At 34.9% G+C, this 10,839-nt stretch overlaps 1 protein-coding gene and 1 long non-coding RNA gene across 6 annotated transcripts in view; one reads left to right on the forward strand and one right to left on the reverse strand.

The window, feature by feature from the left end:
• The window catches only part of DNAH12 (dynein axonemal heavy chain 12), a 70,267-nt gene that overhangs the window by 58,743 nt on the left and 685 nt on the right, over nt 1-10,839 (forward strand). For 4 of the 5 annotated variants that reach the window (XM_048071661.2, XM_048071667.2, XM_048071690.2 and 1 more), the window contains 9 exons: nt 1,774-1,911; nt 2,841-3,074; nt 3,492-3,680; nt 4,181-4,284; nt 5,334-5,538; nt 5,735-5,872; nt 6,332-6,423; nt 6,975-7,042; nt 8,148-8,848. In XM_048071661.2, the coding sequence (XP_047927618.2) occupies nt 1,774-1,911; nt 2,841-3,074; nt 3,492-3,680; nt 4,181-4,284; nt 5,334-5,538; nt 5,735-5,872; nt 6,332-6,423; nt 6,975-7,042; nt 8,148-8,338 (1,359 nt within the window). In that variant the 3' untranslated portion in view covers nt 8,339-8,848. Of the gene's footprint in view, nt 1-1,773; nt 1,912-2,840; nt 3,075-3,491; nt 3,681-4,180; nt 4,285-5,333; nt 5,539-5,734; nt 5,873-6,331; nt 6,424-6,974; nt 7,043-8,147; nt 8,849-10,243; nt 10,284-10,839 lie in introns of those variants that run through there. The other variant, XM_048071678.2, reaches the window with a different exon arrangement.
• On the reverse strand, nt 287-9,681 carry LOC136791593 (uncharacterized). Its single transcript, XR_010833883.1, has 3 exons — nt 9,560-9,681; nt 2,889-2,976; nt 287-418 (listed from the first exon to the last, which is right to left on the reverse strand). It is a non-coding gene; the product is annotated as an uncharacterized lncRNA (long non-coding RNA).

Below are 10,839 nucleotides of genomic sequence, written 5' to 3' on the forward strand. Positions count from 1 at the left end.
CATAAGCTGAAGTGATTGTGAGTTTAGGTTTTAGAATGATTAAAATGATGAGCTGAGAATTGCTATACTGGGTAATTTCATGTGGCAATAGCTAGAATGTTTTCTTTGGCTTTATTAAATTACACAAAACTAAAATGTTACATGTACATATTACACAGTTTGCATAAATTTTGAACATTCATTAGTAGATGATACCTGTCCAAGTTGCGTAACTGAGGGGCAGAACTCAGCCGTAATGAACAGAAGCACATGCAAAGCCAAACTTCCTTTTGAAAGTATAAAATTAGGATAATATAAGCATTATCACTATTGAGATGGTAAGGGTAAGCACTCAAATCCTTTTCTTGCTCACAGGGACTAGTACTGCAGTGCCCATATCTCTTCCTGATAAGTAAGGAGCCCCTTAGGTAATCATCACCTGTGAAGGAAGTGAAAAAATAGTGGGATTAGTCAGCAAAGAATATTGTAATCATTATATACAGCTGTGAGTGGTTGCAACTAAGGGTTTACATTTAACAGTACAACTTTATTTTATATGTTTGTCTATTGAGGCTTAAAATTAAATATCTGATATTTGAATTCTTACGAAGTCAGCACCCCTCTACATGGAAAAAGAGAAAAATCTTGTATAAAACTTTAACATTTTCATTGGTCACATGGACAGTGGGTTTGAATGTCCTCTCTGCAAGTCTCCAGATAACATCTAGCTGGGTGGTGCAGATGACACTTTAGAGGGAAGGGATGCCATCCAGACGGACCTTGACAGGTTTGAGAGATGGACACAAGCAAAGCTCATGCAGTTCAACAAAGCCAAGTGCAAGGTGCTGTACCAGGGTCAGCAATCCCCAACATCACCAGACTGGGTGATGGACAGATTGAGAGCAGCCTTGTAGATAAAGACATGAGGTTCTCATGGTTGAGAAGCTCAATATGAGCCAGCAATGTGTATTATCAGCCCAGAAAGCCAACTGTGTCCTGGGCTGCGTCAAAAGAAACATGGCAAGCAGGTGAAGGGAGGTGATTCTCCTCTACTTTGCCCCCTCATGAGACATCACCTGGAGTACTGCATCCAGATCTGGGGCCTCCAGCACAAGAGAGACGTGGACCTATTAGAGTGGGTCCAGAGGAGGGACACAAAAATGATCCAGAGAGCTGGGACAGTTCTCCTGTGAAGAGAGGCTGAGAGAGCTGGGAGTTGTTTAGCCTAAAGAAGCTTTGTGGAGACCTTCAAGTACATAAAGGGGGACTACAGGGAAGATGGGGATACTCTTTATCAGGGTGTGTAGTGACAGGACATGGGGAAATGGTTTTAAAATGAAAGCGAGTAGATTTAACTTAGATATAAGGTAGAAATTATTTACTATGAGGATGGTTAGATGCTGCAACAGGTTGCCCAGAGAGGCTCTGGATGCCCCCCTCCCTGGAGGTGTTCAAGGACAGGTTGGATGGGACCTGGAGCAACTGGTCTAGTGGAATGTGTCCCTGCCCATGGCAGGGGTATTGGAACTAGAGGATATTTAAAAGTCCCTTCCAACTCAAACCATTCTGTGGTATTTATGATAACAGCACACCTAAGTGTGTTTGCATACGTGGCAAATGTGTGCATATCTATTCCCAAGTCAAATAATCACGATGTACTTCATAGTTGCCTGTATTTGCACACTAGACAGAGAGTGGTAATCAAATGGTGTGTTCTTGATATAAATTCCTGAATAGCATGAACATGTAAGTCAGTTAATGATACTTTTTTGTTTTGTTTTGTTTTTCTTGAAGGTATGGGAGAAACTGCTCTTTGGAGTCTGTTTTTTCCATGCTCTGGTTCAGGAGAGAAGAAAATTTGGGCCTCTTGGTTGGAATATACCCTATGGGTTTAATGAATCAGACTTGAGGATTAGTATCAGACAGCTGCAGGTAAAATCATCTATCACTGCTTGTATTTAATCTCTGATCTTATGAACCGTAGGAAAGAGCCTGATAGTCAGAAAGGAGCATCCACTTCAGTTATATCAAATGTTCACAGAATTTTAATCAGACTTCCATGACTTCACTTCAGCCACAAAGGCAAGGAATGTCAATCATATTATAAATATTTTCAGAATGACAAATGAAATAAAATTGTTCTGCATGAGATTTTGGTGCATACGGACTTCTGGCGTATAATAAGTATATATGAGTACAATAAATTTTTAATTGTCATATATAAGAGCTCACTGTCCTATAAGTAACACCATGTTAGTAACAGTCACCTGTTGTGGTGGCTTTTGTGATTAGCAAAAGGAACTTTGTTTTTATATATATAACGTTAATTAAACAGAGTCCCAGACTGTTCTTGTCCCCTAAAACAAAGTACTATACGCTTCTTGGCCTTGAGTCTTCTGCAGGCCCGTTAATAAATCAAAATCAGGACAGCTAAAACTGAAGTCAAGGTTGAGCTGTTAAAGTTATCAAGCAGTTAATTAAAGAGATCAGAAGGTTCTGGAGGTTGGAAGAAAAATTCTGTGAAACACACATTTCTACATGCACAAGAAAGAGAAGTGTCCTTCTAGAAAGTTTAGGTTGAAGAAACTATCCATTTGTAAATAATTCAAGAATTATTTATTAATTTTGGTGTTCATGAGAGGTTTTTACTACTAAGCCCTGTTAATTTTAAACAGTAATTTTACCTGGGAGGGGTGTTGGGGGGTAGGGGGTGGGGGTGTCAGAACTTTGGAAATTCTAACACTTAAGTGGGGAGAAAACTGTAAGTGGCAGTTTTGCATGCACTACAGCTTCCAGGCCTTCACTTTGTAGGTCAGACTGTTGCTCTGCAGATATTTCAGATATTCTCTCTTGTGTTTCAGTTATTCATAAATGAATATAGCCATGTTCCGTTTGAAGCTGTGTCTTACCTGACTGGTGAGTGCAATTATGGAGGTCGTGTGACAGATGACTGGGACAGACGCTTACTGCTGACGATGCTGGATGACTTTTATAATCCTGAAATAATTGAAAATCCTCGTTACACTTTTTCTCCCAGTGGAATCTATTATGCTCCACCAAAAGGCACCTATGAGGACTACATTGAATTTATTAAGGTAAAAAGTAGCACTGTCATAATGAAGATGAGCTAAGAACACATCCCTTAAAAGCTTCACTGCATTAAAAAAAATAGGTTTGCAGCATGTTTAACTGGGTGCTTGGCTTCTTGCCTAACATCCTTGTAAGATCCTTGCTATGGTCTAGTATGTGTTTCTGCGGGGGAGAGGGACTCAATAAAGTAGATAGGAGGATGTAGCGCAGATAATCAAGAATTCCTTAGAAATGGCTTTCTGTGTGTAAGTTGATGGCTCTATCACCAGTAATATTGTCTATAAATACCCATCATTGAGGTCCTTATCCACTTTCTGTTGAAGTCAGTAGTAGTTTTTCACTCAGCTTCTTAAACAAGTCTTGGATTTAATTCTCAGTCCATTGCTTTATCTCATGCAAATGTTTACTGTATTTTGTCCTAGAGTCTTCCCTTTAGTCAGGAACCAGAGGTATTTGGTTTGCATGAAAATGTGGATATTTCAAAAGATCTTCAGCAAATTAAGATCCTCTTTGAATCTCTGCTTTTAACACAAGGAGGAGACATTCAGGGAACTTCTTCTGGAGGTGGTGACAGCACTCTTTATGAAATTGCAGATGATATTCTCAGCAAGGTATTGTAGTATACCAATGACTCCAATTTATCTTTTTACAAAGCAGAAATTCTTTAGACAGAATTTTCAGTGTAAAATTGATTTCGTATTGGAGGAAAAATCTACTGGAAGGAATTAAGTGCAATATGAAAGTAAGAAATTGTGTGGCTGTATTTCATTTGAAACTATTTTTACAAAGTAGACAGGAGATAGGACAGAGAAAACAGCAAATGAAGTTTGAAAGAATACTTGTTTCATTCATGTGAACAAGTTTAAAATTAAAGAAAATGGAAATGTATTTATAGTTTTTCATGGTAAGGAAAAATCTTGGTGGTTTTTAAAAGATAAATATAACTTAATTGCTTTTATTTGGATTATGCTACTACAGTATCGATTAGATACTCATGAGCAAGTTTAACGGTGTCTAATTACTCTGCAGTTTTTCATATCTGCATGCTTTTAGTATAACTCCAATTTATAACGATATGTGGAATGATTTCTAAATATGTTGACATTTACAGCTTCCAAATGATTTTGACATTGAAAGTTGCCTGACTAAATATCCTGTGAGATATGAAGAAAGTATGAACACTGTGTTGGTGCAAGAAATGGAAAGATTTAACAAGTAAGAGAGTTCTATTTTATTAAGTGTAAAAGTGTAACCCAAACCACTCCATTAACAGAGGATGTTTTTCTGCCACTCATATACTGTAAACACTGGAAATTCAGAGTGTAGGATAGATTTTGGGAAAAATGATCTGGTGGCAAAATGAACTGAAAGAGAAAAAATGCATGATAGAAGACGGGAGTCTTAAGAGTCTAAGTAGCATTTTAAAAGAATGTGAACAATATTTTTATGTTTTTTATTTTTTTAAAACTACTTTTTCAATGTATTTCATTATATTTTACTTTCTTCCTTCACATTTCTGGCCTGCAGGGCAAAGGGGTAAGAAACTGTAATATACACACAGTTTATTTCCTTTGTAGCTGGAAGTATGTCTGCTTATTTCTATATTATCTCATATGCTTTTGTTTTTAAATTCTTACTTTTTTTTCCCCTTTCCTGATGCCTTTCTTGCTATAATTCTCTTTAACGTTTTTTTTTTTTTTTTTTTCCTGGGATTACATATCTCTATCCATTTTTATTTTTGTCTTTGGGTCCTTAGTCTCTCTCTTGTTTTGTTTTCCTAGTTTTCTTTCTTATCTTTACCTGCTCCTCCATTCTTTCTTTCTTATTTTTCTCTGTTCTCCTTTTTCTTTATTTCTCTGTTCATCTCTTCTACTTCAGTTTCTCCCAAAATTTTAATAATACTCTGTGGCCTTAATTCTCCAAGTTTTCCTTTGTTTCAGACCTTACCCACCCTTATTTTATAATCTAAAACTTTTTCCTTCATCTAGTATACAGTGTATATACATTTGGAGTTCCAAATTTATCTTCTTACCATACAGTATAGGTTATATTAAAGATTAAAAAAAGAATGTATTAGACTCTTTGTAGTCTTAAATAACTTTGTAACTTTAAATACGTGTCTTTAAAGAAGTAATTACAGTTATATAAGTTCCGTAGATCATTCCATAGTCCGTTTTTTTTTTTTTTCAGTGAGGATTTAGTATCTTACAAATCATAATTCTGTATCTTACAAATCATAATTCTGTGTTATTTTTTAATTCTAGTTTAATACGAACTATTCGTATTACGCTAATTAACCTGAAGAAAGCCATTAAAGGATTGGTTGTTATGGATGCAGAATTGGAGGCTCTGTGTGGCAGTCTACTTATTGGAAAAGTTCCTGAGAATTGGGCTAAGCATTCATATCCTAGTCTAAAACCATTAGGGAGCTATATTCTAGATTTTCTGGAAAGGCTGAAATTTTTACAGGTAAAGTACAAGAGGCAGTACTACTAATTATTTAATCTACTTTTTTTCATATAACTTGCCATTTATGTTAAAGGAATATTGGGAAAGAAGTGATAGAGTTTGCTAGATTTTCTAAATCCAATTATGTAGAAAGTGATCAAAGAACATAGGATTTGTCTCTTTCTGATTATTGAATGTATCATATTCCTCTTTCCAGGATTGGTATGAATTAGGGAAGCCCACAGTTTTTTGGCTGTCAGGATTCTATTTTACTCAAGCGTTTTTAACTGGAGCTATGCAAAACTATGCTAGGAAGCACAGAATCCCTATTGACCTTCTGGGATATGAATTTCAGGTACAGATAAATTATAAGCGTGTATTTTATTAATCTGGGTCCTGATGTCACAGTGAGATGCACTAAGTAAATCCTGACTGAAATGTTCATTTTGCAATTGTCACGCTGCAATTGAAGACATACATTTAATTCTGTGATAAGGTAGGCACATTTCTGTAAAATAAATTTTGAAAGTAGTTCTCTCATTGGACCTGGGCCTTCACTCAGAGGAAAAAAACAGCCTACACAGTGTGTATTTGTCTGTGTGATTAAAGCCTTATTTTAAAACCTACAGTAAGGGCAACTAACAAACCACAGAAAGCTTCTGTCTTTATGGTTTTGTATAAAAGTAGTACCCAAAAGAAGGTACTACATTATTCTGATTTTGGATTGATTTTCTGAAAATTGGCAGTAGGTATAATACCCGAAAAAGCAAACACCTATGAAAGTTTATTAACATGGATCACTTATTTCTTGTAGGTTATTCCTCAGGATACTGCTGATACTGCACCAGCAGATGGTGTTTATATACACGGATTATTTTTAGATGGAGCTCGCTGGGACAGGACAAAGTCAGTAACAAATTATTTTAGTACAGTTCTAGAAAGCTTTCTTAAGTCCTCAAACAAGATTTACGTATTTTAAGTGTTACTTTTCATACTACTACAATAACACACTTGAAAATATATTCATTCTTCTCATGGTCTCAAGAAAATAAAACAGTGACTCTTTTAAATATTATTGTGCTGGAAGTGTTGGGATGTGCTAATCTGCATTAAAATACAAATCCTTCAAAAAATCGTCTGGCAGCATGAGCTGCAGAAGGATTTCAAGCAGATGCTCCAAATTTTTTTAAAATAAGCAATAATTGGTATCTAGCCTGAGTCATCTTAAGACTGTAAGACTGTTGTGACTGTAGCACTTTTTTTGCTTTTCTTACAAGTTCTTCAAGTAAATGTTATATTGCCAGACAGAAGTGTTTTATATATAAAAATACTTTTTCATGCATGGAAAATGGAAAACAAACATCAAAAAAGAGCACTAAAACGTTGTTCTTTCTCTCACCCTTGGCTTGGTTTAATACCAAGCCACAAATAATGACTTTGTTGCTTTCTCTCACCAGGGGAATGTTAGCTGAGCAGCATCCCAAATTGCTCTTTGATATAATGCCAATCATCTGGATAAAGCCAAGTGAGTATAATTACCTTGAAGTATGTGCTATTTGACAAGATATTTGAACAATGAGTTCCTTTGTTACAGAAGACCAATGCTCATACCCTAACCAAAGCACCCAAATGTGCACTTGACCTTTGACTTTTACATAAAAGATTGAATGAGTCAAGCTGGCAACCACAGTCTCATCTCATCTGAGCAATAGACCTGTCCCCCTCTCCACAGGTGTTTGCAATTATTAATTTGAAAAATGGATTATTTAGATTTACCTGATCTGTTTCTCAATCAAAAGGTAATTTTGGTAGGAAAAGCACATGGTGTTTGAATTCCTGGCTTACTCAACTTGAGGAGAACTTAGAATTGACTTACAGAGACTTACTGTTTTATTTCGCATGATTTAGCAAGGTTTGCTCAGATTATTTTTATCTGCTCCTAGTTTTCTGTGATGCCAATAAAATATTTTCTATGACTCTTTTCCTTGATTAGGAACAGTAAATAGCTGATTTTCATTTATTTGCTTAAGCAAGACTTTATATTGCAGTTGTTGCAACTTAGATGTAATTATCTAATATGCAGTCACACAAAGTTTCCACTTTTTCTGTCTGTGCCTTCTTTTCGCATTGGCTGAATCTGCTCTCAGAATTGCACAATTTTAAACACTGTGCAAGTTGCATGTGAACAGTCTGGTTATAAGAGGATTGTTGAATCTCCAGTGATTTGAATTGCAGTTAGGCTCTGTGGCTGCTGGACTATAATTCTTAGGGAGATTCTAAAAGCTTCGTCTAAATGTTAATCCTAACATGAAAGCAGAATGCAAAATGCTTTAATTATGCAACTATTCAGATTTTAATGTGTTTTTGAATTATTACAAAGTTTGTAGAATTGCAGAAAAGCATAAATTCCTGAAAACAAATTGTAATTAAACTAGTTTTCTGGCTTTTTTTAAAGGAGGAAAAAAAAAAAAGATATTGTGTTGCTCACAAAGCAATATTGCTATTTTTATTTAGCTTTAAAGATGTTACTGTAAGTACTTAATGTTTAGATTAGTACTTAATGTGGAGGTTATATTCCTATCAATAAATCTGCTGTACGTAGTATCTTGGTTTCTTTTGTTTTTTTAAAGCTGCAAAATCGGATATAAAGAAATCTAACGCGTATGTTTGCCCTCTCTACAAGACAAGTGAGCGTAAAGGAGTCTTATCTACTACTGGACACTCCACTAACTTTGTCATTGCTCTGACGCTTAACACGGATAAACCAGTCCAACACTGGATCAAGCGAGGTGTTGCATTGCTCTGCCAGCTGGATGACTAACTTTGAACAGTTCAGATACAAATGTCAAAAGATACCTTTCTTTTTGTTTGCTTACAGAGGTGGAGCATGCTGTATAACAGAAACTTACAGATTTATTTTTTTTTAATCTTAAAAGAGGGCATGTGTTTTCTGATCCTCAGTATTTTGCCTTAAAAATGTATGTGTTATTATTAGCACCTTTACAATCTGTAAAAGGTACGGTTATGCTTTTAGCCTTTGGAAACATTATTAATGTGTAAACATAAATTTTATGCATTACTAAAATATCACTAAATACATCTTAACTGAAAGCAAAGCATCTGCACTTTCTGTGAGAAACATTACAGTTAATGAACTTGAAGCATTAAGAGTGCTTAATTGTGTGAGTGGAAACCCAATAGATAGTAAGTTTGGGGATTTCAGTCTTGTGTTATATATAGCCTATGTTCTGTTCTGCAATAATGAAGACTGCAGTATGAGAAATTTTTAAACTATCTGTACTAGGCACTACCAAGTCTCTTCCTTGCTCAGCAAATTCATCTTTCCAGGATTTAATTTGGATTTTTTTTTTTTTTTTTCCAAACAGTTTCCATTAAGCAGAAATGATCAGAACCTCCCTTATGACTGCCTGCCATAAAATGTTATTTCTGCTTCTTTGTTGCTCCAGAGAGGCAGTCCAGTTTCAATTCCTTCAATTCCTTTTGTTTTCTTAAAAAAATAATAATAATTAGTCAAGCATTCTACCTTAGCTCTCCTCTACTGAAGAACTATTTCCACCTTGCATGCAGACACAGCTATCATCATTTCTTTGTGAGAATCTCTCCACAAAATACAGTGAGTGAATTAGGCACAGAAAAGTCTCACTCCAGCCTACCTTCACTGTTATAATTAGACAACTTTGTTTTTCATTTCATTGCTTACTGTGTGTTACACATAGAAGAGGTTTGGGATGTTTCTTTTTGAAAAACTCCTTTTCCCTCTACAGACTCTATACTGTCTTTCGTTTGCTTTTCTATTTCTATTAATATTTATATGTAAATTGTGATTAGGGAATCAGAGGTGCATAGTAATTTTAATAGGGTCATCTCTTTATTTTATCTGATAGTTTATACTTACTTTTATTGGTTGTATTGTTTTCTTTATGTGTCGCCTTATCCATTTTTAAACAAGCTCCTGCCAGTATCTGTAGTTAACTCTTGTGAAGTACTAATATTTTTTTTCTCTCCGTAAGGTAATACTTACCACTTGCAGTTCTCAACTTCTCATTCCAAAAACTTAAACAAGAATATTTGGTAAATAAACAGAACTTCACATTCCTTCTTTTGCTGTACCATTTGTCAGATCAGATTATGAAATGTAGCTAACCTGTATGAAAGAAACATGGAGAAAGTCCCAGAGTATCTTATGATAGGTTATTTATAGTGAGCTATTAACGGACACAAACTCTACTGAGATCATTTTCTAGCCTGCAAATATTGCTTTCAACTTAATAATCACTTCTTCAAAGTGTGAAGCCTTCCACAAGGTGAGGAAAAACTGCTTTTTCTCAATTCCTAGGAAAATTAGTACTTTTTAAAAAAGTGTTTATGTACACATTGTGCTACTATAGGTATAATTGAATGCTAATAGATACTTATATGTATGTTTTCTTACTAAATTTCTCTTTCTTGATACATATGCAATTACAGAGCAAGGCCTTGCAATCACACATTAGGTGGATCGCATAACAAATGAAACGACGCAGGATTGCTATGAGTTACTGCTGCTCGACTTTAAGACATTTCTAGGATTATTCCAAGTGTTGTATTGACATTTCTTCATTTTGCTGTGCTTATTCATTTTCTCATTTATTTATTTGTCTTCGGTTTTATTTGTTCATTTTATTTTATTTTGCCCTGTATTTTTAGTGTTTTGTTTTGTTTTCAGGTCAACTCTCTTGAAAGACAGAAGTGCAAGTTTTGATGAGGTAAAATGGATGAAAGGTTTGAGTCTAACAGAACATCTTTGATTTTAATCTATAGTAACATAGCCAAGTATACAAAGGAATAGGGCTACAGATTATGCATATAAAAAGTGTACATCTACACACATAATATTTAATGATCGATTTGAGTGTAAAGATTTTCTAATTTTTTTTATTTGAACATTTAGACTTGAATAGTATAAACTGGATTTCTGTGCTACACTGTTTGTATTATAATCTTAAAAGATTCCTAAAAACGTTCTTAATTGAATCCTTTCAATTTGGTAAACATTTTCTTTTTCTTTTCTTTTAACTGTGGTGATGTTCTTAAGCTTTTTATTATTATTATTAACTCCATTGTGATTACACCAGTGTTTTCTGATTTCTGCATATATTTGAATTTATATTGTTGCAATATTTTTATATATATCCCTTACAACTGTTAGGCAAGTACAAGTATGCATTAACAAAGAATGCACACTTGTAGGTTTCTCTCTGCCAAATGGCTGCAGGTGATGTACATAAGGTGGCAGGTTTGGTCTTTTTTCAGCCATGGAGT

Source organism: Anser cygnoides, chromosome 10 (genome assembly GCF_040182565.1).
Source record: "Anser cygnoides isolate HZ-2024a breed goose chromosome 10, Taihu_goose_T2T_genome, whole genome shotgun sequence".
NCBI lineage: Eukaryota > Metazoa > Chordata > Aves > Anseriformes > Anatidae > Anser > Anser cygnoides.